Source organism: Cajanus cajan, chromosome 4 (assembly GCF_000230855.2).
Source record: "Cajanus cajan strain Asha chromosome 4, NIPB_CcT2T_4, whole genome shotgun sequence".
Lineage (NCBI taxonomy): Eukaryota > Viridiplantae > Streptophyta > Magnoliopsida > Fabales > Fabaceae > Cajanus > Cajanus cajan.
The window spans coordinates 71,902,611-71,929,367 of NC_138520.1; the positions used below are offsets into that span (position 1 = coordinate 71,902,611).

Here is a 26,757-nt window from a genome sequence, read left to right on the forward strand (position 1 = left end):
TAAAAGTGTTTTGGAGCTTTTTTTTATAACTTTTATATAATTCAGTTTTTATGTATCATAATTATATATAAATTAATTTTTAATATTTTAAAATAAATTACTAATAAATAATAATAATCTTAAGTTACAATTAAATTATTTATCATAAATTTAAAATATATATTACGCATTTAAAATATTTATTTATATAAATTTTAAATATAATTTATATAATATTTATTTATATATAATTTATTATAAATTTTAGTTATGCATAATAAATATTAATGTATAGACTAAAATACTATTTTTTATTTTAAAACCTAAATAGAGTAATTAACATGTTATAAGTTGGATTTTCTTAGAATAAATTTAAAGATATAATTCGTTAAAATATTATTTCTTATAAATAACAAAGTGTGTATTAACAAATTCCTTTTAGAACATATAGATTACAAAGTATACACATATCGATCTAAATTAACTTTATCTCGCAGCAATAAATAAAAAAAATTAAAATTCTTAAGCATGATACAAATCTTTATCACAATATAACATATTATTAGTATTATTATTCATTTTAATATATATTTTACTTTGATTACAATTCTTATATACAAATATTATTGTATTAAAAAATACTAGGATACTCAACTTTAGTCCTTTACGCTATCTTAAAAATAATAAATTTTAATAATTATTTCACTAAATCAGGTGAGACTAAATGTGAAATTTATAATTTTTAATAAATACCAATTATAAGAGTAACATTTCCTTTGTCCTGAATTATTTTATACAGATAAAAAATTTAATATATAAGTAAAATTTTACAAAATTAATATTGTGATTAATTAAATAAAAAATATACTTAATAATTACTTATTATTTTTAGAAGAACTTATTTATTTTTCCGTTCAGGTATAATAAAGACAATGTTAGAAGAAAGTTAGTAGTTTTGTTTGTATTTTTTTATGAGTTAATCATCTATATATTATTAATATAAAAAAAATTTATATTAACAATTAATCATATTTTTAATAATATTATATTATTTATTTATTTAATATAAATAAAATAATAAAATAAAATAATTTAAGAGACATGATTAAAGACTGTATAAAAAATTTTACATTGAAATTGTACAGATATTAATTCTTTTTATATAGTGTACGTGTCACTGTTGTATGATTTAGATTTTAGATATCGTGGCGCACGAGCGGTAAGTAACACGTACAAGATCATCAAAGTTCAAAATATATATATATATATTCGATTGCATATTCCAAAAACTAGTCCAGAGGAGACGTGTGTTACGCGGAACAAGTAAACAACCATTGACTGTTCTCAAGGAAAACATAACACACAAATATTATATGCATTTTTTAATAATATCTTTCAATTTAAACTCTAAATTATTTTCTTCATACTCTGCCTAATGATGATTTCAAGCACTTGAATCAAAGATTAACATTAATTTAAAGGGAAAATTAAAAATCAAATAATATGTGGTTGCATCAAGCTTTTATAATACAAAAAAGAGATGATATTTTCATAACCAAATAAAATGTTACTCACTTAGAAACAATCTTAAATCAGTTAATTATGTCACAAATATATAACTGATTTAAGATTGTCCTAACTTAATTATCTGTGGCATGTCCTAATGGAAAACTAATTTCATGACATAAGACTAAAATAAACAAAAAAAAAAAAAAAAACTTTAATTTATGTGGTTTAATTTTTTTTTTAATATTAACAAGCTTTAATACAATCCCACCCACTTATTCAATTCCATTTCTACATAAAGACATAAATATAACGATAGAGGATGATCCACGCTTAAACAAGGTCAGGAGTTTGAATTCTATCTTGTGTATACAGTCGCGTTAAATTTTGGGGTCATCTATCTTATCCTTTGAGATGCTTCCCTCGTAGTGAAAAGATTAGTCAATACTATCTAGAATGGATACTCCAGAAAAAAAAAAAAAAAAAGACATAAATACAATTTTTAAATCGAAAGCATTCATTCATTCTAAAAAAACAGGAACCAGTATGAAGCACAGAACACATCATCACCACAGCAAGAACAAAACCACATTACAAACAACAAAACCCAGCTCAAAAGCAAACACCCCAGTATTCAATTCTTTTCTTCTCTCTCTCTCTCCAGTTCTCTCCTCTCCCCACAAACATCCCATACCCTCTGCTTAATCACGAAGAAATCCAACCCAACCCAACACAACACACATTATTCTCCCATGTTCCTGTTCTGTCTCAAAAAATGATCCACCCCTTTTCGTTTTTTATCTTCCAACAACCAAACTCTCCATAAAGTTAAACTCTTTTAGCTTCTTCCTCAACTGGGTCGCTCCCAAAACCAAAAGGGTAGATCTCAAATCTTCTCAATATAAGCTCCAATGGCGTGCCCTGCGAATTCCGTCACCTACAACGGCACGCTCTGCGCGTGCTCCCCCGGTTACGTGCTGGAGCGCGTGAGGAACGCGTGCGCGCTTTTCGAAGGCAACGCCACCATCGCCACGGACTCCGGCGTTGACTACTACGCGCTGAGCTTCCCCGAGACGCTCTTCGAGTTTGACTCCATCAAGAAGTTCACGCAGTCGCAGGCTGTGTTCTTGGAAGCCACGCTCGTGATGCTTCTCTCGTGGCTTGTGTTCTGCTTGTTTCTGAGGTTCACGAAGCTCGGTGATGGACGCAATGTTTGGTTCAACATCAGGTGGTGGATTAGTAGGTTGGATATCTGCTTTGCCACGAGGCACTGGCTGGTTAGTTTTATAACTTTTGGTTAATTCATCAATGAGATTTTAGTTAAGGAAGGAATTTGAATGTAGTTCTTTTGATGTTTTTGGTGCTTTTTTGGAATTAGAATTAGAGTTTCATCCCGGTTTTTAATGCAAATGTTTATTATATGGATTGATGAGATGAAACTCTAATTATGATCGAAGAACAATATAAGTACATTTACGATCTATCATGATTTTAGCCTTTCTAAATATTCCCTCAGGTGCATTTTATGAGATCCAAATCAAAGTTTCTTGGTAATTAAAGTCATTTCTCTTGATTCAATAAGCAGTTTATAGAGTAAGAGTTTTTTTTTTTTTTTTGGATAAATTTACTCATAAGCACGTATTGGAAAAAATAAAATAAATAAACTTGTCTATAAACTTAAATTAGCTTGTATATGAGTTAAAATATCTATTTTGGAGAAATTAATACGAGAAAGCTTCTACAAATTAGTTTATGTATAAGTTAATTTTAGCTTTTAGAAAAACTTATTTCATTTTTTTTATTCTTACTATTTTGTTCTCCTATAAGTGTCTTTAGAAAAATTTATCCAAACAGACCCTATGCCTATGTTTGGTAAGGTGATTTAATAGGGAGGGAGATGGATTAGAGTGGAATTGAAAAAAACATTTGTATTTGGCAGAGGATATTTAAGAAGAATTGTGAGGAATTAGAAGGTGGTTCCAAAGTATTTTTTATACCCTCTCCATTGAGGGGATTCTTGTGGAATTTGGGAAATGTGTAAAATTATATAATGCAAAAAATATTAATTCAAACTATATTATAAAGTGAGGGTAAAATAGTAATTGAAAATATCAATTTTATTCTATTTCTCACTTAATTCTACTCTACCAAACAACTACAAATTTCATTCTATTTCTTATCTATTTCCTATCAAATCAATTCTCACATATTCTCTCTTATTCTCTTCTATTCCTTCCTCTCCCCCAAACAAAGCATAAGAGTCTTGTTAATGTTAGGGGTAGTTTTGAAAAAGAATATATAAATTTAGGACAAATTTTATACTATCAACTAAATTAACCAACTTCCTAACCTTATAGGTTGGAGTAATGATTAGGCGCTCAAACATTATGGGATGGTCTATTTAACAGAGAATTCCGTGTTTGATTCTTGTTGTGTGCAAATATCTTTTGGGCCCTACTACAGTCAAAGTACCACGGATTAGTCTTTGATCTAGTGGATTGGGAATACCTATGGCAAGACCAAGAAAAAAATATTAACCAACTTCCTTAATCATAATAAAATAAGTAATTGAGTCTTATAAAAAGGTCTGGAAGAGAATCATTTCTTGTGAATAAAGAAGGTTTTTTATGTTATGATATGGTTATAAGTAGGTCATTTTAACCTTAATTGTTGTCATGATGGACACAGCAGATTAAGAAAATTGTGGCCCTTGCTTTGCCTGATTTCACTCTTAACTACTCTTAACTATGCATGATTGCCTGTTATGCTAACAATTTTGTTGTGGTTGAAATTTTGTTATGATATGTTTTACCCTTTTTGTGCCCTTTTATTATACTCATCAAAGGCACTTAAAACAATTGGCATGTTATTAACTTCGTGTATGAAAAATCCTTTATCGGTTGCTGCTTTTCTTCACCTGTAGGATGATCAGAAAGTGGTCACCAAACGCAAAACAGAACTTGGTGGAGCTTTCTCCATGGCAAGTTGGATACTATTTATTGGTTTATTTGCTGCGTGAGTCTTCAATGCCTTATTTCTTCAATGCCTTATTTCGCCATATTGACACACACACACACATACATACATACATACATATATATATATATATATATATATATATATATATATTTGCCTTATTACCCCTTGTTTCTCTTTGTCATGTATCTTCATTTTGACTCAACCTTCCATCAGGTTGCTATACCAGATCATATCAAAGCGATCAATTGAGGTGCATAATGTAAGAGCCACAAATGGACCAGAATTAGCCACTTTTTTCAATGACTTGGAATTCAATATAACAACTGTATCTAGTATGAGCTGTGCAAATCTTCGTGGTCTAGGTAATTTAGTTACTGGGAATCCTGGCTTTATTGACCAAAGAGTTGTTCCTGTGTCCACTTTAGCAAACTACTCTTGTTACAACTCAAGCGTGGGCCCAACCATAGTACTCAGGTGTAGAAACTGCAAGCACATCTATGATCACATGTACATTTCATGGCAGTTTGTTGATCTCCCCAATAAACCCGCCATGGCTGTTGGTTTTCAGTTCAAACTCACTTCAACGGATGTTGCCAGCAAACATGTGAGTTTTGTTAGTGGAACACTAAAGAATGGAAGTGCTTTTGATGATAGCCCGGTTACATTCAGAGGGAAGCAAACAAATATTTTGAAATTCAATTTATTCCCTCGAATATACCATAATTTACATAATCTGAAGCTCATACAGCCTTTATTTCACGAGTTCCTCTCAGGATCAATTTCTCGTGATACAAATGAGCTTCGATCATCCCTTGAAAATTCTGCTGATGGACTAGTCAACACTACATTGTATATCAATTTTCTCTCTGATTATGTTGTAGAAATTGACAAAGAGAATATTTTGGGTCCTGGTAAGTACCTTCTGTGCATTTTGTATATACAATCTGTCTTCATTTATTCTATTAAGTTATATTTCGTTAATTCTTGACTGCATTTTTTCCCCTCTTTGCAGTACTAAAATTTCATTTTTGTCATGTAATATTGTTGTTTGCTTCACTGTTAGCTACTTTCTTCCATCTCTTAAGAGTGCATATTCTCATTTATAGTTTTCTAACTTAATTCATTCACAGACTAGATACTATCTGCTTCTTCACCATCAAGTTCAACCACCCAATCCTTCTATATCTAATTACTTTCTTTCTATATCTCAATTTCTAAAATGAGAATAACCTATATCTACAATCTGAATGGTTAAATTACCTACTTGTCAAACTAATAAGCTCTACGCTTTGGTACTGGTTTAGGCCTAATCGAAATTAGTAGATTAAACAAACTACATTACTAGGCAATAATTGAATAAGTTTAACCATGGAAACACCAGTTTTCATTTTAAAGATGCTGTATCATTGTTGAAAAAATTGTCATAAATTAAGTATTTTAGAGTATTAAAATTGAGAATGGATTGGGTGGCCTAGCTCAGCCTAAGTCATTATAAGAGGTATTTTGAGTCTTTGACCATGTACCCTGCCGATGTGGGATCTTAACAAACATTGTTGTATCTGTGATAACCTGTCTGCATTAATATCTGTTGTTGCTTCACACTATTTATAATTTCATCCTTTTCTGTTTTCACGTGCAGTGAGCTTCCTTGCGGACCTTGGTGGCTTGTATTGTATTAGTATAGGCATCTTTTTTTACCTGTTGATACAGGTATACTTCTTATTCCTTTATATTCGGTTATGATTCTTTCATACTTCAAACTTCATGCTGTACAAGGGTTTAGGTTAAGAGTCTAGGACTTGATCTTTAATGTTGTAGAGCTAGGCTGTCACTCAGTTTTATATATTCAACAAAATATGTTGTGTCTTTGAATCTTATGATTCAAGAATTAGTTTGGTAGTTCATGATTTGAATTGCAAGTTGATAACCTTAGTACTTGCAGCTATCTGTGCCTGCCTATTTGCTAGAATGGGATGCAATATATATCCTAATTAGAGAGCATAGTTATTTTCTTATTCTGTGAATTCCCTTTTATTAGTATTTAACTTGTTACTATTCACAATATTATTTCCTTGTAAAGGTGTGCACATTCTGTATATTTCAAATAATGCATTATAGATATTTGATTGCTATGGATTTTAATTGCTTGTAGGCTGATTAAATCATATTTTTCATACCTATATATTGTTCTAAACTTATTTTACATTCTAGTGTGAGTATAGGATAAAGAAGCTCAGAAATGAAGATAGCATTATGCGCAGAATTAGAAATCGGCGTAAAGCTCAAGAACATTGGGACAAAGTAATTTATCTATCAACTTGTTCAAACATCTTGTATATGTCACATTATTTTTCTTTTTCTTAATTTTATTCTTCTTATTTGTTGTTATATTACTGACATTTCCCCTTTAAATCAGTTGAGGAAATATGTAATGTACACATATGGCTGCCCTACAATAGATGACAACTATAATAGCACTAGAAAGGAAACAGATTGTGGTGGATTTATGTTGCATTCAGTTCGTGGTAGTGGTTCAACACACAAACGAAGGTTGAAAAGCAGAAAAGACTCTATAAGTTTGTACGAGAAACCCAACTTACCTGCCAACAAGGTAAAGCTTTTACATTGCACATTCTTTGGTGCAGTTTTGTTTTCAAAACTGGATCGTTTTCTTTCTTTCTCGTTTCTTTTTGGTTTGTTAATGCTCATGATTGATGTCACGTAAATTTGGTAAATCTACTGCCATGATGTTGGTGAGTGTCTAAAAGTCCAATTTTTAAAAGTGATCAAGTGAACCTGCATTTTATTTTTCCAGTTTCCTCTCTTTAAACTGAAAATAGGGCATTTCACACGAGGAGTGTTTTAATATCGACCGAGTTAAACCTTTACCACGAAGAATGTTTTAAGGTTTACACCAACATTCACCTTTAACACAAAGTGCTTTAAGGTCTTCACCAACATCTTCTCTTAACACTTAGAGTGTTTTAAGGAGTTTACCAACATCTCCCCTTAACACGTATAGTGTTTTAAGGTTGACAGAGTTAAACCCTTAGTACGAAGAGTGTGTTTCATTTATTAATGGTCAAAATGTTCCTCTCATCGTATGACAAGACTCCTTTGATATCACATGTCCTCTATGTATGCAATCTAAGCTATGCAGTTATCATGATTGGCTTGTAGCTAGTTTTTCTATTAAAAAAATATTTGAACCTGAGTATTTTTTAATTTTCATCTATCAATGTCTTGTGTTCCAGTCAGTGAGCTGCAAACCGCTTGGATCCACAAATGAATCCAAGCTGCATTCTGAAAATACGGCAAAGCTGCAGAATGTTGGCTTGAGCAAAGATTCCCCTCAGTCTCAATCTCAAGAATCTTCTATTATTGATGAGAACTTCATTCCTCCCCCACCTTCATTAGGTACAGATTAATTTGAGTTTATACCAGCTTACTAATTAATAATTATTAGTGTATTTGTTACATGATATATTGACCAATATAATTGTTAGGTGATACATGACACCCTTAAAAGGTGTACATGACTTTTTAGGTAATACACGACACTTAAAAGCAACCTCTTTTGTTGCTTGTTACTTTGCTAAGTTTCAAAAATTGGAACCGAGTCTTAGATCCATTTTTCCAGCATTATAAATGTCTTCCATGGCTAGTCGTTTTATGCTACTAATTACTTATTACCTTTCAAAGGTTTGCTACTCTTGTTAGATCATGGCCCATGGGTGGCATTATGACTACAGGCTTCACAGCTGTTGTAACATGACACACACATATACACTAAAATAGTTATTTTATTGTATTTATATTTAACTTAGTATGATTATGTTATTTAGCTTGAGCTTTGTGCTCGACACATTTAGCACTAGTTCATGGGTACAAAAAACCATTACACTACAACCTATTTCAACCCTTACTATAAATGCAACAATTATGTTTCAATTTTACATACAAATGGTTTATCTGCTCTATAGCTATTGAGAGTATCTATTGTCATCTGTTATTGTCGAAGCTTGTTTCGACATTGTTTTCTTTAATGATTCAGCATACCTTTATAATTTTCTTATTTTAAAAATTGTTTGTTAATGGAAATGCCTTTACTACCTCTCATGTATTAAGTTGTATGCAAACTCAATTGCAGAAATTAAGGGTGGCTCTGAAATGGACATGGCCGATATTCAGAAGAATTTAAAAAATTTATTCGAGTATAATGCCATGCTAAGGGACAAATTATTAGCTGCACAGTCTCTGCTCCATTCTTCCTCATCTATGCACTCTTCAGTAAAATCCAAGGAACCTTAGCGAAGTCTTTATCAGCGTGCCTTGCTCAGATTGTTCCATGATTTTTACAAGCATGGATGTTCCACAATGGAAATTGATTCTTGATTGAAAACTGACCAAAGAGAACTAATAATGATAAAAATATATTTGCAAATACAAACAAGAGAATGTGCTGCATGGACCTCCACAACTCCTGGTCAGATATTCCTTCCTACATTTAAAGCTGCTAAGTGTGGACAAAGTATTGTGGTTCACATTTGTGTGAGAAAGTGGTTTTGGTTCTTTCATGTCAAGTTATTTTCCGTGTCAATATTGATTTCACATAACCTTGTATAGCCATTGTTTTGTTTTGTGCACAGTAGAGTAGCATCAAACTTGTTCTTACAGGGCATTGTTGTTGCGAATGCACAGCTCTTCTGAACGTAAAATCTCTCTGTATGTTATTTTTAAGCTTAATTGTATTTTTAGGCTCGTGTAATGTACAATTTTGATCTTCCAAGTTCTTTGATTTCATCTAGCATGAGTCATTAATTTTCTCTGAATGAAAGACATTCCTTTGGACATCTGTTCATCGTAAGACGATAATTTATCTACCACAAGTATCATTAATACAACTACTAAATCAATACAATTATAATGTTGAATCACTATCACATTATGTCCAAATTGTCACGTCAACTAATTTTGTTAAAGATTAGATCAAAATTAAGATGGTGATTCCAGATGATAAATGCGAGAGACTTAATCAGTACAATTTGAAATTTGAAAGATTAAAATTATATAATTATGATACCTGAAAGATTAAAGATTTAATTAAATTTTTATTTTATAGATTTCATTTTTTAATGTTATGATATGTTAAATAACTTCAAGACAGATAATATTGCTACTTCACCACAAGGGTAATACAACTTATGGCATACAGACAAAAAATGTTCCCTTTGTTGTTTGGAACGGACAGACAATCACACACAGCTATGGCCATCAAAGACTCAAAATTAATTTGAGTGATATAACGTTTATTTCAACGACATAAAGGGTTGAGTGGGTGTACTTTTTCAGGCTTATACTATTTAATCTTTTCGCTTACGTGAGATAATTCTTATGTTGACAGCATTAGCTTCCAAATTGAGCCTGACTTTTCCTCTGGCTGTTAGTGGAAGCATTGCTTCACTTGGTTTTGTACTTTCACCTTATAAATAAGTAATGAAATCATAGAAGCATGTTTTAATTGTTAGTGCTTGGTGCTTTTCCAATAGTGACGCTATATCCTTGGTTCCCATGTTCGGGAAATAACGTATTGGCTGTAGTAATATTGAGCATAAGTAATGTCATGTCAGCCCTTTTAATGAGCATGAATAATTGTACTTTTTCTACTTTGACTTACACTACACATTTCTACTAACCTACCAACCTTAGTTCAGGTTATGAATTATAAAATAAAATGAATGAATAAACAAACATGATCGGATCATATGGTAAAGTTTATAAATACATAATCAAGCTGATTAAAAAATTAATATATTTTCACTCCCTTAAATATGAGATAGTCTCTCAAATTTAAAATTAATTTTTTTAATTACTATAATTTGAAAGAAGTTTAAGGCTTTCTACTTAAATTTGCCAAACAACTTGTCTACCGGTGCCTTTTTTTAGTGAGAAGGTAACATCAATCTCAATACATAGTTAACTTAATTTGTTCTTGTCAAAAATACTAAAAATTTGAAATTATATGGACTCATAAGATTAATTTTAAACTTGAGAGCCTTAAAATAAATTTACTCCAAATTTAAAAGACAAAAAATGTGTAAGAAAAAAATGATGATTTATCAACCAATCAGTATGGAAATAACCTAAAGTAGGATAAATATACACATTTAAAAAAATAAAAAATAAAAAAGGAACGCAAAATTTAAACAAAAAAAATTAAAAGTTATTAAACCATGAGAAATGCAAACAAACACACTCTTTTCTATTGGGTGAAATTCATGTAAAGTATGGATTTTATTCCCAAATTAATGAGACTTGCATAAATTTCAAAAAATAAGAGGGTATGTTGAAAAGAAAGTTCTAGAAAATGTCACTAACACTTCTTTTTCCTTTTGGGTGGATGGGGGTAACCCAATTTCATAAACCAACCAACTCAATAACCATTTCTATATGCAGAAACAAAATAAACTACAAGGATCTTGAATCAATACACCATTACTTAAATAGTGCATTATAGATTTGGCTCATACAGGTAATATCATCATCATATTGTTTTCCCCATGGATAATCTTCTCAAACTATCATTATGCTATTACGAGTGCTAATTCCATAAAGATCAAGCCCCACCAGCCCCTTCATGGTGATTTATATTGAATTGGATTTTACATTTTAAATATCAAAGGCATAATCTAGTGCATAGGACTTAAAATTCCACCATTATTACAATATATAAATGAGTACTCACAACACACTATCATACTCTTTCTAACACTTTACTATCAGTTAAAAATCATTGAAAACTGCAAAAATAAAAATAAAACTCATTAAATGAAGAGTGAGATTCACCAATTTTTTTTATTTTCAATAAATTTCAACTAATAGTGAAGAGTGTATTCAAAAGTGTTAGGATTTCTCTTCCTATATAAGGAGGGTCAAGTGCACTTAAACTTTGCCCATAAATGGAGAAGCTGATTCCTCAACAAAAAGATGTATCTATAAGATGACAAGTAGCAGCAACATGACAGTTTTAAATGGTTAATTGAACAGGGTTAGCAGTAGCAACTAGTACTTCAAAAGTCTATTTAATGAGATATCATCAAACGACATGTCCGTTTTGTATTCAAATAATTGTTGACACAATGCATCAAACAATTTATTGGTCCATTATCACTAGGCCACGGTATAACTTTGGGAAGATTACAAACTTGGGAAATCCTCTCATTCCTTGCATGTCTTCAGGATAACATTGCCTTCTCCAACAGCTCCTGCAATTGCCCATTCTGATATGCCTCTATAGCAAAAGAAAAAAAAAAAGTGAGAGGAGAGGAAGTAATTTCTAGAAATCTAGTGTGGTAATAATATGGCATTATGATCTAATGAGAAAAAGATAAACCCAATAACTGATTCTTATGCAGTCAATTATAACAGCAGATTACACAGATAAAAGCTGGAGAACCTTAATAAGATTATAACATGTTTGAAAGCAACAGTTTTTGTGTTTGTTTTTTACAACTTTAATGGATCAATTGCAAAAAAGGAATTAAGGTACATATATGTAACAAAACATATAATAAATTAAGGTTAATGTGCAGTATACTCTATCATTTTTTAGGCATCAATTTGGCAATAGCTGATTATAAAACAGCGTCTCTGTCATGGCAGAATACCATCTCTATCTTCATGTTACATTGACATCAATCTGATCAGCTTTGGCATTTGTAATTTTTCATTTATCAATCAACAAGACTCCTTTTCTTTTTAGGTTCAAGCTATAGTGATTTTTCAATCTCCAAAGAGTGAGATGTTATGGTGTAGGCTAATCCTAGAATAATATTTTCATAAGTTTTAAGACGCTAATTACTAGTAGCAACTTGGTTTTCATATTTCCTAGGTCAAATGTAAAATGTGAATTTATGGTCGCTCTACCCTTTAACTTGTCTATTTTGACTCTCTTATTTATAATTACTAATTTAGTATCCATGTGGGTCATATATAATAACATAAAAGCTTAATTGCACATTTTTTCCATCCATGTTTCACAATTTCACAAATTGTCACCAAACTTTCAAAATTTTTCATATTTTGTCACCATATAAGTTGAGTATCCAACACCATTAGTTAATCGCTGACATGGAACATTAATTGTTGATGTGATATATTATGCCACAATATCATCCATATGCCATATAAACAATCAACTAATGACGTCAAATGGTCAACTAACTGAGAAACAAAATGTACAATTTTAAAAATTAGGTGACAAAATTAGTGAAATCGTGAAACATGGGTGATTAAAGGTGCAATTAAGCCTAACATAAACTATTGACATGTCTTCATCTAACGGCATAAGCTTTTGCAATAATTGGCTCATTACAAGGCCATTATTATATAGCAAACAATGAGAGAGGCAAAATTAACTAATCAATCAAGTATTAGAACTAAAAATCTAAGTGAGACATCACATACCAACAGTGATATCACAGCCACCAAAGAACTCTCCCTCTATGTAGAGTTGAGGAAAGGTAGGCCAACTGGAATACTCCTTCAGCCCTTGGCGCAACATGTCATTTTCAAGTATGTTTATGGCTTCAAAAGGAACATTAAGAGACTTCAATATTTGCACCACTGTGTTTGAGAATCCACACTGTGGAAAGTCTTTAGTTCCCTTCATAAACAGAACTACTTTATTTGTAGCAATAACCTTATCCAAAGTAGACTTCAATTGAGGAGTCAACGCTGAAACAAACCAAAACCCAAAGTTACAATTTTTGCCGCTGAAAAAAATTTGGATGCAATTTTTTTAGTTATTTTTTCTGCTATTCTCTAATTACGATTAGAGTTTCACATGCTAACATTTAGAGCAAACCTTTATTTTCGAAGTAAAACATCAATTAGAACACTCAACTAACCAAATTTAAGTTTTGTAAAATATATGAATTGACAATAAAGGGGGTACTTAATTTATTGGATTGAAGCTATTCCCCAAAATACTCAACTAACTAAATTTAACCATGATTATTATTTTGACAAAAAAAAAGGGGGCACTTAATTGAATTGAAGGTATTCCCCAAAAGGGGTTGGGGTGAATTGTGAAAAGTTGAAGTTTGCAATTCATATGAGAACAGTAAAAATTGAAACTTTAGCTTGTTAAAAGAAAACCCATGAAAGGAAAGAGGGGTGGCAGTACCAGAGGAGCAGCGAATGGATGTGGATGCGCGTTTGAGTTTGGGTTGGAAGTGGAAGTTGTGGGTGAAAACAAGAGGAGAAGAGGGTCGAATAGACATTGATGAGGTTGTAACTGTTACTCCTCCACCGTGGGAATGGATCAATGAGGCTGGTCTTGATTGCAATTGCAACTGCAACGTCAGAGGCTTAGCGCAAGAACACCACGACATGTTTGTTCTGTTCTGTTCTGTTCTGTTTCCAAACACCACAATTTCCTCCAATCCAAATATCTTACACTCTTCACTTCAACTTCTACCTACCCTTTTGCTTTGCCTCGCTAAAATCTAGAATAGCGTTATATTAATTTGTTAAATAAAATCAGGTTATTGGTTAAGAAAATATTGCATGTTTAATTTTAATAAATGCTATTCTTTTTTTTTTATATATACAGTCCAGAGCTAAAAATTCAAACTAAAAATCACCAAAAACAAAAAATAAAAGGAATAGCAGAACTATCTGCAAATAAAGGAAGATGAATCTATTAGGGAGGATAATTATAGATATGAAGTACTTAGAATGTTGAAAATCACACTTAACAAATTTATTAGTCGCTGATTAGCTTATCTGAAAATATGATAACACTCTATAATATGATTGATTTCTCATACTAACCATCTTTTTCATAAGTGTATAATAAGAGTACTTTTTGTTACATCTCTTATTTAGTAAGGTAATTATTAAAATAGAACAATAAAATTTTCTATAACTTTACCTTTTTTTTATTTTTTTTATCTCTGATGATCTATAAATCATGATAAATAATTCACGGTTCAACTAACTTATCGAAATAAAATCTCTATCTTTCACAAATTTCTATTTAGTACTTAACTTAATTGTATTATGAGAATAAAATTTGATATTGTTTATTAAATTGATATAACTTAATGGAAGTTGATTTATATGTCACTTTATCACAAAAAAAATTAAAAAATAAGTTATAAATAGTATTCTACTTGTGCTTGTTGAAGTAAAATACTCCAGTTAAATTACACACAAAAAAAATTATTATGGGTCGATATGAAATATTTATTAGTGTAAAATATTTATCATTTAATTAATGTCAGAATTTAGAGTATGTTTGTATATTCGTTGAATTTCCGTTAAACTTCAATCAATCAAGTTTTTTCAGTCACATTTTATTCTGAGAAATATATATAATGAAAGTTTAAATGATAAAACAAACACACATTTAACTGATTAATGTGAATAAATTTCTCTCCTTAATTACATTTTCTTTATTATAAAATTCAACTCAAAGCCATTACATGCTTAAAATACAGTAGAAACTCTTTAAATTAATACTCGATAAATTAATAAATTCTCTAAAATAATAAATTTGTCCGGTCCCGATTTGGGTTAATGTAAAAAATTGAAAAACTCGATAAAATAATAAGATAATAATTTTTCGGGAGATCCCTTTATAATTTTCGGTCCCAAGAAAATCATAAATTAATAATTCATAGAAACTGAAAAAAAATATATTACACTCTATTGAAATATGATTCAATAGTTGTCTGTTTTCCTTTAAAGTTCAAGTCTATTTGGAGCTCATCTCTAACTTTTCTTATTTGCAACACCTTTTAGATGAGAAGTCATCTTGTGAGATATGGTTTGAATACTCTAACACATTCATGTAATTTATATATGCCAAACTTGTTTAAGAATACATTGAACACATTTGTTCCTCTTGTTTATATTTACTGTACTTCAAAAGTCATTATTGATTTCCAATGCATATATACTTCAAAAGTCATTACGTATTGATTTTCAATGCATATGTACTTCAAAAGTTACTAATTTACGTTGAGTCCCAAGGTTCGCTACAACGTAATTCTAAGAGGCATGGACTAATTTGCTTTTTTATTTGGTATGTACAGTATAATTACTTAAAAACTCTTTAAATTAATAATTATTAATTTATCGATAAATTAATAACTCTCTAAATTAATAAATTTCTCCGGTCCTGACATTATTAATTTAAAGAGTAGAACTTGTATAATTATTTTAAAGGTTAAATAAAAAAATTAAAATATTAGGAATTGTAACGACCCGTCTGGTCACTACACCCGGCATAGCACACTAGAAACACCAGACAGATAGAACAAGTATATAAATATAGGATCTAGAATATATAGATATACAAGGTTCCAGTCTGACTAGAGTTAAAGTGTACTAAAGAAAATTACAACCAAATGCTACTATCCCAAGTAGCCACAAGCAAAACAACATCACCAAGCAAAACAGCTGCAAGGTCCGCCAGAGACTCACCACAAGACGCCCATCTATTCCTGCCCTGCTCCCATACATAGTATGATCATCGCAGTCCAATAACATGGAAAACAACAAAAGGGTAAGCTAGTGAAATTAAAATTCAACATACAATTATATAAATATCAATATAAATAATAACAGATACAGTTATCAGCACACTTGTACAGCTTATACCACTCAACAATATCAGCACCGCAATGCGGCAATATCAGCACTACTTAGCAGCAACAATAGCACCACTCTAGTGGCTATAACGGCACCGCAAAGCGGCAACAACAGCACCACTCTAGTGGCTATAACGGCACCGCAAAGCAGCAACAACAGCACCGCCTTAGCGGTTAGAATCAGCACCACATGTGTGGCTAACAACAGCACCGACTTAGCGGCTATAATATCACCCAACCCAGCATATCTCAGCACAGCACAGCACAGCACAACACAGCAATTCAACAAAATTATTACTTTCTGCAATTCAGCCCAACGGTCTATAATTCCGTTATACTATATAATTTCTCTTATTAATCCATTGATTCCAGCTCAACAATACACCTCTAATACAACTAACATATTTATCTCAGCTTTATCCCCTAATCATCACAGCATATTCATCAAATTCGCTTGGCTCAGCATATAACATCATATAAATCATCATCTCCTTACGCGCCCGGCGCACTCGAGGTCGCGCCCAGCGCGGCTCAACCCGAGAGCACCAAGGCTCTCCCGCGCCTGGCGCAATTCCAAATTGCGCCCAGCGCCTGCCTGGCAGAGACTCAAGGAGTCTCGTGCGCCCAGTGGGGCCTAACCCGCGCCCAGCGTGGGGAAGGCAGAGACCTACCAGGGTCTCGCGCCCAACGCAATTCACAATTGCGCCCGGCATGCTCTTGGCAGAGACTCCCAAGGAGCCTCCGTGCCCAGCGAGTCCAAAAGTGCGCCTAGCGCGGTCCAAGTATCCCAAAAACATGTTACTCTTGATATCGCGCCCAGCGCAGCTCGAGTCACGCCCGGCGCGGACCAACCAAAGACTCCCATTTGCAAGCTCGCCCAGTGCACACAGCCTTGCGCCCGACGGGCTTGCCTAAACAAAGTCTCTTGGTGGTCGCGCGCCCGGCGCGAAGAACAGCGCCCAGCGCGAACTCATCAGTAACTTCCCCAAGTTCGAAAAATTGCTCAAAACCTGCAAATCTTAATAGCAAACAAGCATGCAATCCAGCCAAAATGCCACATTCTCATCAAACAACAAGAAAAATACCTCATTTTCCACATGCAACCACAATCCAAGAATTTCCTCAAAATTTCTCAAAAATCCCGAAAACCCCAAAAGCTTAACTTTAGAAGTTCTCAACCACAATCATCAGTTCTCAGCCGGTTAAATGAGTCCCCAGACCCTCCTTTAACAAAAACACAGCATAAAACTAACTTCCCTTACCTTGAATCCAGAAATTCGAGCTCCGGGCACTTGAATGAAGAAGGAGAACGAAAGGGAGCTTGAACAAAGAGGAAGAACAAGCTTGGGGACTCAGCTCTCGGACAAGGAATCAGTTCTCCTACCACTTGCACCTAGAGTCACCAAGATTCACCACAAGGAATTTTTGAGAGAAAAGAAATGAGTAAGGGTTGAGGAGAAGAAAAATGAGTGAAGGAGGAGGTGAGTGAGAGAGAACGGGGGTCTCACAGGAATGACGTATTAATTTTCGGGAATGTACTAAAAGTTAAATCATACTTAAAATAATATACTCTAATTCAGCTTATAAAAGTGAATTGAAATAAATAAATTTTAAAAATAAATAATTAAAATTTAGAGAAATTGACCAAATTCTTAGGTAAAAAAGAAACTTCAAAGCATAAACAATTATTTTTTTAAAAATAATATAAAACTAAAATTAATTAATTTGGTAGATTTTTTTGTAGTGAATTTGGAAAGAAAAAGAAAGACAATACAATAAGATATTATCTTACTGAAATGAAAATTTTATCTTATTACAAAATGATCTATGATCAGTCAATCTAATATTAAAAAACAATTGAGTAAATTGTATCAGATAAAGATTCAACGTTCAAATCTCACTAGTATTTTAATCTATATGTCTATATAATGCATATGTATTTATTATATATAATATAATTAAAATATTATATTTAAATATATAAGTTATATTTAAAATAAGTATATATAAATATTTTTAAATATATAAATTATATTTTATATTTATGATAGATAATTTATATTATAAAAAATATTTTTTATTTGTTAATAATTTATTTTAAAATATTAATATTTAATTAATTGATAATTATTATAAATAAAAATCAAATTAGATAATAAAATAATTTTTTTTATAAACATCTTATTAAAGAAAAACTCTAAAAATACTTTCAGATAAAAATCTCTATTTAATATATAAAGATTGATTTCAGCGAAAATTAAATTGGTTGTTACCTTATATTTTATTTTTTATTGAGATTTTTCCACCAATTTTAAATCATTAATTTTGTTGATTATTTAGGAAGATGTTTCAGAAATTGATTATATAAAAAGAATTTATATACGGCATATAGCGTAGGGAGGCACACATGAGACTATTGAATAAATAAAGAATATGACGTTTCTTTTTTCACGTCTCTTAATCCCAACAAGATTTTTATTTTTTAATTACAAACTAGTAATTTAAGCAAGTCAAGGGTTTGAATCGTGCTTTGTGTATGCAGCGCGTTAAATTTTGGGGTCAGTTATCCCACCTTTTGAGTGCCTCTAACGTAGCGAGGAAATTAGTCACTGTTATCGGCGGTGGATACTCCACGGACGAACAAAAATAAAAAGTTGCTAATTAAATGTAATTTATAATTTCTTTTGATAATTGTTTGGATTACTTTTCCTATTAAATATCAATACTAGGGATGGCAACGGGACGGGTCGGGTACGTGTTTTATGATATCCGTCCTCGTCCCCGCGACACAAACTCATCCTCGTACCCGTACCCGTACCCGCCGGGTATGTGATTTTCATCACCATCCCCGTCCCCCATCAGGTATCGGGTATACCCATACCCGTAAAAAATATTTTTTTTTTTTGCAAAAAAATATATAATATTTTTAAATTATTTTTCTATTATATTATAATTATAATTAGATTATTTCTTTATCTCATATTTTAATCAAGAGATTTCTTAATAATTATACAATTATAAATATTTCACATTATAATAAATAATTACACATAATAAAATATTAAATTTTTTTAATATAATTAAATCGGGTACGGGTACGGGTACGGGTACGGGTATGGGACGGGTATGTATATACTCATACCCGTATCCATACTCGGTTTAAGTTATCGAATTTTACCCGTACCTGTACCCGTACTCGGTCAAACTAGGTATTCCCCGTCAAAATCGGGACGGGTTCGGTATTACCCACGGGTACGAATTTATTTGTCATCCCTAATTAATACAAACTTCAATTTCATTATAATACTCTTTAAGGTGTGATACTCTAAACATATTTGTTTAAGTTAATTTAAAACAATTATTAAATTCAAAATAAATTTTAAATTTATAATTTTATCGTAATATACCTAAACTTTAAAAGACCAATACATAATCTATTAATATACTTCAATTTCAATTAATTCCTCGGTTATGTAGTTTAAAAATATAAAAACTTGATCATTTGAAGCGTTAAAAACATTTCTTTTTATTAGTACGGCCAATTCAATACATATTTAAATACCTTTTAGTAAAAAAAAAATCATTTATTACCTTCTCATATTAAAGTTATTACGAATTTCTACATCACTATATAAATATCGGAAGGTGTTCTAAACCTTAACGTAAATCGTGGTGATATTGGTTTTCTAAGTTTAAATGTGAAATATTTTTACAACACAATTTTTTTTTTTGGCAAAACTTTTTTGTGCCAAGATTCCTATTAAAACTTTTTTTTTAAAATCATTATATCATTATTTAATTTTTAAGATTATAGTCGTATTTGATAAATTTAACATAATGTATCAACAATTATATTTTGTTGGATACTTAATTCATAAGTATCCAACAAATATTTCATAATTATTTTGTTGTATAATTTAATAAAAATATATTTTTAATCAATTATAATTTCTCTAAAATATATCATTATCCATTTATTTATAAAGAGTTAATATTTAGTTATAGGATGAAGATTGAAGACACAAATATTCTTGTATATAAACTTGTGTATATGAAATATGAGTTTGTCCTGTGACCCTGAACATGAAATACATTATGTTAGAAAATAAATACTTACTTTATGTGCATTTATGGTCTCTAACAGGGATTACCAAAAAAAAAATGAAATATGAGCTCACCATTACTCAAACTCTGCTCATGAGTTTCCAGAAGCACACAATGAATATGCATTGAAGGAGGGAAAGACTACTATCGTACCCTCTGCATAAGGAATGATGTATCCAATGCATAGTGTCAATGTTCTTGAGAAAAATGAAAATATCCAACTCCTTAGTGGACAAAAAAGAAACTCAAACTAAGTTTGTGATGGCACTCATAAGATGTGTAAGAAGTCATTAGTGAATGGTAAATGATTGAGGCTAATAAGTAATAACCATATGTTCCTCTCATAGATTAACATAATTTTCATGTTCAAAGTCTTAGAAAATATATTTGAATTTAATTCAACATTATAAAAACCGATTTGTAAAATAAAAATTATTTTTTACTTATATACATTATTATAATCATATCACTAATCGATATAGAATCTCTAACACAATCCTTCACATTAAAATCTAAACATCTCAAACATAAAATTTATAAAACTATACACTTGCGAGTGGCTAATAACAGTCATATGCCTTTAAGTTATTTAGTGATTAATCACATTGATTAAGTTCAAGACAAACCCCTTTACTAAGGATTTACATATGCAACACAGATCATTCAACCACACAACTCATCTGGATTCTTTTTCCTATTTTTCTACCACTTCATCAATTCCAACAAATGACCAGTTCATCTCTCTCTTAGAACACACACCGGTAGACTTCCTATTCAGAGACACTTTACAGAAACCTCTGGTGTGGTCTGCGTGGGAGGGAGTGAAATTTTTTTGCAACTGATCAAAACAATAGATGAGAGGAGGGAACCCATTAGATTAACACTTGAGATAAAATGTTTTGACATCCATTAATGACAATTATTGATCTAATCCAAAGGTGTGGAGAAATGGTATCAAAATATTCTATAACATTTATTATAGGGTGTAGGAACCACATCATTTTATGGGTCTCATCACCAAATAATAAAAGTAGGTTTAAAAAGTATATCAAAGTGAATTGCTAACATTCTTCATGAAATATATTCATGCAGCATTGCCCCGGTCCAAAGGGGTGCACCATGGCTCTAAACTTCTGAGTACATTCACCTAGTTCATTTTCACTCCAATAACACCCTTAATACTCGATAGCTGAGAAGATAAAGTTGTATTGTTGTGGGGGTAAAAAATCAGAAGTCACTTTAACAAAGCTCAATAGCTTGGTATGAATGGTATATAAAATCAATAGTTTGGTACATCCCCTTTCCACCAAGAAAAGAAATTGGTGTAGTTAAGAAACAGAATCAAATAAAACTTCATCTGTTGAAATGTCAATCCCCATCAATGACAGTTTTTCACACAGTAAATTGACATTCTTGAAATGTACACCTTTGATGCCAACTTCAATTGCTGCATCCACATTTTTTTGCCTGAAACAGTAACCATATAAATTATGCACACTTTGAAATAAATTAGTTCTAGAATTCACTAATTAGCAAATTTAAATAAATTCAACTCTTTTAATCCACCGCACACTTTATTTACAAAATTATTCAGTGATTTTGTTGCAGAACAGACCAATTCTGGAAGAGTGCCTCTCCTTTCTTAAGAATCATAAAAAGAAAGGGTTTAAATGTGTTTTAGACCCTGTAAATACTGCTTCAATTGGTTTGCTGTCCTTCATAAAAAAATCATTATTGCTAAATGGGTCTAAATTATATAAGTTTTGGTTTTAGACCCTATGAATGTATCACAGATAAATGATGTGATTCTGTGGTTTGATTTTGATAAATGAACTAGTGTATAAGGAGAACAGGAACCTGTCATCAACAAAAATGCAATTCGTTGGATCAACTTCAAGATGCCTCAGAGCTTCCTTATAGAATTCAGTATCAGGCTTCCTCTTTCCTGAGACACATTGTACAGTGTAAACGGGTCTATATTCAGTAAAAGGTTAGCATAACAGGATAGTTTGAATGTATGCTTTAGCCATCACTAACGGTAAATCATGAATTTGTTTTGTCCCACTAGAATCTAGATATTATTCAATGGGAAAAAAATGATCAATGTAAGAGGCATAAAGATAGAGAGAGGGAGAGAGAAGAGCCAAACAAATGGCAGACAGATTATGTATTATACCAAATGCATGCGAACAAAATGTCCACGATAAATATTTTGATAGTTTTAGCTTGTCTTCAATCAACTGGTACCTACAATACAAAAGATTTAGTAGGACGATACGAAAATAAAAGCACAAATCTCAATAGAAAAACAACTATCATACCATATAGGATAGTTTGTAAAAGCATGCATCTCGTAGTTATTTTGCTTTAAGGAATGAAGCAATTGTTCAATGCCTTCTATGTATGAATATCCACTTCTCATACAAGTTTTAAGGCCTGACAGAAAATTGGAAACAAATCTGCAAGTCAGTCGCTTTACAAAAATAGAGGAGGGCGGGGGGGCTGCTTGGAGCACAAGAATGATACATTTAGCCTACTTTAGGTGTGCTCATATTGAAATTCAATGCTGACACCCAATGTGTAAACCAATTTCTACTCGCAAATAAAAGTAACATGATATTGAACAAGGGAGGTTAACATCAACCATAACATATTGGGGATTGGGATCTTGTTCATTCATAACATGTATCACTACCACTGTTCGTGCCAAGGTCATCAAACACTATTCAAATGGTGAATTGACTGCCAAGCTAATTTTTTAGTCACAAATGGTAAATTGCATTGAGTCATAAAATTCAAAAACACAATGAAAATAACTTGAAATATATTGTATAAATTATGTACAGTACAGTGTAAAATTTTAACTAGGAATTGGTAAAAACAACTTAACCATAAGTTTCACAAAACAAAATACAAGCTCTTTGTCATATGTAATAAATTAGAATGAAAACCGTGCAAATAGCCAAATTAGATGCATATGGGTTATGAAATGAGAAGATGACTGTGTGAAGCTTTTATTTAAAAAGAATGAAATAAGGGCAATGGAACAATCAAATATGATGCATAGATTGAATGAATGAGTGGGTATGGTGTGAATTTCGCAAGTCTCCTTCAGTTACCTTTTTAATTAACAATTTAAGCATACTGGACTTTTCTATTATTTGATGAGAATTGGTGAAATAAAAGCAAAAAGGAAAAACAAATTAATGAATCATTGAAACGTACTTATATCAGTGATACAGAATCACATGATTCAAAGCCATTTGTGATCCATCAATTGCTTGCTAAATCATATCAATCATGTGATTTTAATCGTGAATCATGTTATTCTAACAACTACTATGAACAGTATTAATCTGGTCTTAATAGCAACTCGACATAATTACTAATACTATAGGCCGTATACCTTGCATTAAAACAATTTCACACCTTTTTAAATATGATGTTATAATTTTATTGTCAGAAAAATTACGGCAAGCATTGGTACAACAAGTAACAAACACAACAATTGTCTTGAATAAACACAAATTCGCTTAAAGATTCTTTTAACTTCCCATCACAGACTGCCACTATTGACCAACTGCTCAGGCACCACCTTATTATAGGAGAAACAGTAACTGTTACAACTTCCATAAGGACCATAACAATTTTTTATAGCAAAAGCAGCAAGAAAGCTAACACTTTCTTAAGTGTATATAATACTCTAGAATACACCACAAGGAAGAACCGAAGCCAATTTTCAACTCATCTAAATCAGCTTGATCTTGAAATTCAACAAAAAAACTCAAAATACACAAGTTCTAATTCTTAAAGAAAAGAGAGAAAGATATAGATTTTTTATGTTTTAAAACTAAACAGTAGTATAGAAATATAATAAAGTTATGTAATGCCTGTTTAATTCAACATAAACATGATTAAGGTCTATTAGAAATCTTGGACCAACCAACCTTCTAAATCGAAATCCCTTCCATCCTTAAAAAATTTTCTTGCTAGCTCCATCTGGAAGAAAATGTGACAGATTAATAAGAAAACTGTTGTTGAAAGTAGAAAATGTCAAACCATTCTATGAAGAAGTTCTAATAAACTAGAAAGTTATGAATGAAGATCACAGCAACACAAGCAGTGTTGTTGGTAGGCGAAAAATGGAGGAGAGTGGAGCCTGTGGAGGAATTTTCTTTTTTGATATTATTATGTTACATCAAATGACTTTTGTCTCCATTTCTCTTCAACCAAACAAAAAAGGAACCTCTCCTTCTCTCATTTCTCCTCCTCTCCATTAAAATCTCTCACCAGTCACCTCCCCTTCCCTCCTTTGAATCATATATTGTATGTTTAGAAGATTCAAATGATCCTTTACCTAGATATGGCAACATAATATGTTGAGGAGAAGATAAGACATGATTGAAACACTTGTAAACCCATCGAACACCCCACGTGCAATTCAATTCAAACTCCAAATACTAATTCAATTTCTACCAAAAGCTTTGACCTTTACACACAACATGAAAGAGGGTCCATACTAGGCAGTGAATTATCATTTTATCAAAGTTGGTGTTTTTTTACCTCATCAATGAGACCCTTTTCAAACTCAATCCAAGCCGTTGGGTGTTTGCAATCTATGAGTTCCTTCATGGACATTCCGAAGAAGGCAGGGACATCATGGTAGAAAGGGTCACGAACAAGGGTGTCCATTATATCAAATAGCAGAACGGGAAGCTTCCTTTCGGTGGTGGTGGTGTTGTTGGTCAATGCCATGCTAGTGATTGAATGTGAAAGTGAAGGTTTCAATCTGAATTTGAGACACAAATGTCTCGCGGGCTTTGTTTGGAACAAACAACAGAGCGAGGTTGAGATTACTACAACTCCCATTAACACAATTTTCATAAAACACTGCAACTCATGGCATCTAACTTTCACTTCCTTTTCTTCTCTTCAATATCCTTTCCGGTCTTGATTTTTCAATATTTTTATTGATTAATACAATTTCATGTATTTTAATTATTGCCTAAATTATATTTTTAGTGTATATGTTCGTTTCGGTGTAAGATGTGGTGGTGGTGGTTGAATAATCATGCCCCCCTTCATCATTGGACCTTAATGGAATTTTCTATTAGCAACACTTCTTCGAATTTACTGCAGGTGTCCAGATATAAATCCAACCCTTAAAATTAAATTTATTAATTTTTAAACATTAAATTGGTATATAATAAAATAAATTAAATGGACGATTTCTGTGAAGTTTTACTAATAACCGTAGAGATCGAAGATGATTAATTGTAATTAATTCTTCAATCAATTAATTATTCTAGTTTATATTATTATTATAAAAAAAAATAACAAGACAGCACCGCAATAATTTGTCTTAAAATATATAATTGTATGTGATTTTAGATATTGCGATATTTTATTACTTTTATAGGACATTCTTTTAATGATATTTTTAAGTCATTTTTACTAATTCTAATTAGTTTATTAGATTATTAAATGATAAATTATTTTTAAATGTGTAATTCAATTGCATGTTTTATTTATTATTTTGTATAAATAAGATAATTACAAGTAATTGACTTTTATTATTTATTTTAAATTCTTATTAATCACTTAAGTTGACGGCTACATACACTATTCACGCTGTTAACCACAGATGCTGTCATTATTCATGCTGTTATCCCATGCAAAGACATAAAGGGGTGGCAAATTTTTCCTTCTTAAATTATATTAACTACCAACATTGGTAAAAAAAAAAACAAAATTATATAAGAATTATTCAAAATTATTTATGAATCTACTACTTTTTCAAAATCTCTTAAATTATAATATATAATGTTTACTAAATTGAAATTTTAAAAGATCATTTGTAACTTTTAAAAGATTATATAAGAATATAATGACTTAAAAAAATATTTTAAAAAAATTATTTGTTTTAAAACATTACTTTTATCAATGAATTTGATATTCATGTATGTATGAAAAAAAATTGTTTATGAATAGATTAAATGAATTTTTTGCTTTAAATAAATTAATAGATTATTTTTATTAAATCCATTATAATCTGTTTAAAAAAATTATTCATTTCATCTATTTATTTTGCCACCCTTAAGTAGTTTGCAAGTGATTAAAAGAACAAAATAGTCTAAAATCTATTTACATCATATCTCCTTTTATTAATAAAATATAAACATTGTAAGAATTGAAAAAATAAAATAAAGGGTAGATATCTAGCTTTCCTTCTCTCTCCAACTGCGGGCAATCCACATTCCAAAAGACTAAGTTTTCCTCATAGCAGTCAATTCCTTATTTGTCGGAAAGACCTTTAAATATATTTCATATTTAATCAGTTACTTACTTAACCTTTGGATGAATGCCCCTAGTTCTAGACGCTCATAGTTCGTTCACATTCCCCCTTACTACCTCCAACCAAAATCTAAACTAAAACAAGGTCACCTCGACAAAAAATGATATTTGCAACTTGCAAATGCACACAGTGCACAAAATTTGAACCGTGAATAATAAGTTCAAGTAGATCCAA

The 26,757-nt window shown here is 31.2% G+C and overlaps 3 protein-coding genes across 3 annotated transcripts; 1 reads left to right on the top strand and 2 right to left on the bottom strand.

Annotated features, from left to right (window-relative positions):
* Positions 1-2,006: 2,006 nt before the first annotated feature.
* Positions 2,007-9,267, top strand: LOC109814703 (uncharacterized). The gene is made up of 8 exons (XM_020379194.3): positions 2,007-2,762; positions 4,409-4,500; positions 4,678-5,375; positions 6,104-6,174; positions 6,676-6,765; positions 6,881-7,075; positions 7,719-7,881; positions 8,615-9,267. Exons 1-8 carry the CDS (start codon positions 2,397-2,399, stop codon positions 8,773-8,775), a joined length of 1,836 nt encoding a protein of 611 aa, XP_020234783.2. The 5' UTR covers positions 2,007-2,396; the 3' UTR covers positions 8,776-9,267.
* A 2,169-nt stretch (positions 9,268-11,436) lies between these two features.
* On the bottom strand, positions 11,437-13,961 carry CXIP1 (CAX interacting protein 1). Its single transcript, XM_020379211.3, has 3 exons — positions 13,652-13,961; positions 12,931-13,200; positions 11,437-11,755 (listed from the first exon to the last, which is right to left on the bottom strand). Exons 1-3 carry the CDS (start codon positions 13,857-13,859, stop codon positions 11,700-11,702), a joined length of 534 nt encoding a protein of 177 aa, XP_020234800.1. The 5' UTR covers positions 13,860-13,961; the 3' UTR covers positions 11,437-11,699.
* Positions 13,962-21,414: 7,453 nt separating this feature from the next.
* Positions 21,415-25,291, bottom strand: FHY1 (Haloacid dehalogenase-like hydrolase (HAD) superfamily protein). Its single transcript, XM_020379201.3, has 6 exons — positions 24,792-25,291; positions 24,176-24,227; positions 22,550-22,664; positions 22,405-22,475; positions 22,086-22,173; positions 21,415-21,695 (listed from the first exon to the last, which is right to left on the bottom strand). The coding sequence occupies exons 1-6, from the start codon at positions 25,110-25,112 to the stop codon at positions 21,557-21,559; spliced, it is 786 nt and encodes a 261-aa protein (XP_020234790.1). The 5' UTR covers positions 25,113-25,291; the 3' UTR covers positions 21,415-21,556.
* Between the last annotated feature and the right edge of the window lie 1,466 nt (positions 25,292-26,757).

Coding starts and splice junctions, on each gene's coding strand:
- LOC109814703 (XM_020379194.3), top strand. CDS start 2,397: ATGGCGTGCCCTGCGAATTCCGTCACCTACAACGGCACGCTCTGCGCG. Junction 5,376..6,103: donor AGAGAATATTTTGGGTCCTG/GTAAGTACCTTC, acceptor TTTCACGTGCAG/TGAGCTTCCTTGCGGACCTT. Junction 6,175..6,675: donor TTTTTTACCTGTTGATACAG/GTATACTTCTTA, acceptor TTTACATTCTAG/TGTGAGTATAGGATAAAGAA.
- CXIP1 (XM_020379211.3), bottom strand. CDS start 13,859: ATGTCGTGGTGTTCTTGCGCTAAGCCTCTGACGTTGCAGTTGCAATTG. Junction 13,201..13,651: donor ATCCATTCGCTGCTCCTCTG/GTACTGCCACCC, acceptor GGTTTGTTTCAG/CGTTGACTCCTCAATTGAAG. Junction 11,756..12,930: donor TGGCTGTGATATCACTGTTG/GTATGTGATGTC, acceptor CTTTTGCTATAG/AGGCATATCAGAATGGGCAA.
- FHY1 (XM_020379201.3), bottom strand. CDS start 25,112: ATGAAAATTGTGTTAATGGGAGTTGTAGTAATCTCAACCTCGCTCTGT. Junction 24,228..24,791: donor AAAAGGGTCTCATTGATGAG/GTAAAAAAACAC, acceptor ATTTTCTTCCAG/ATGGAGCTAGCAAGAAAATT. Junction 21,696..22,085: donor TGCATTTTTGTTGATGACAG/GTTCCTGTTCTC, acceptor TTACTGTTTCAG/GCAAAAAAATGTGGATGCAG.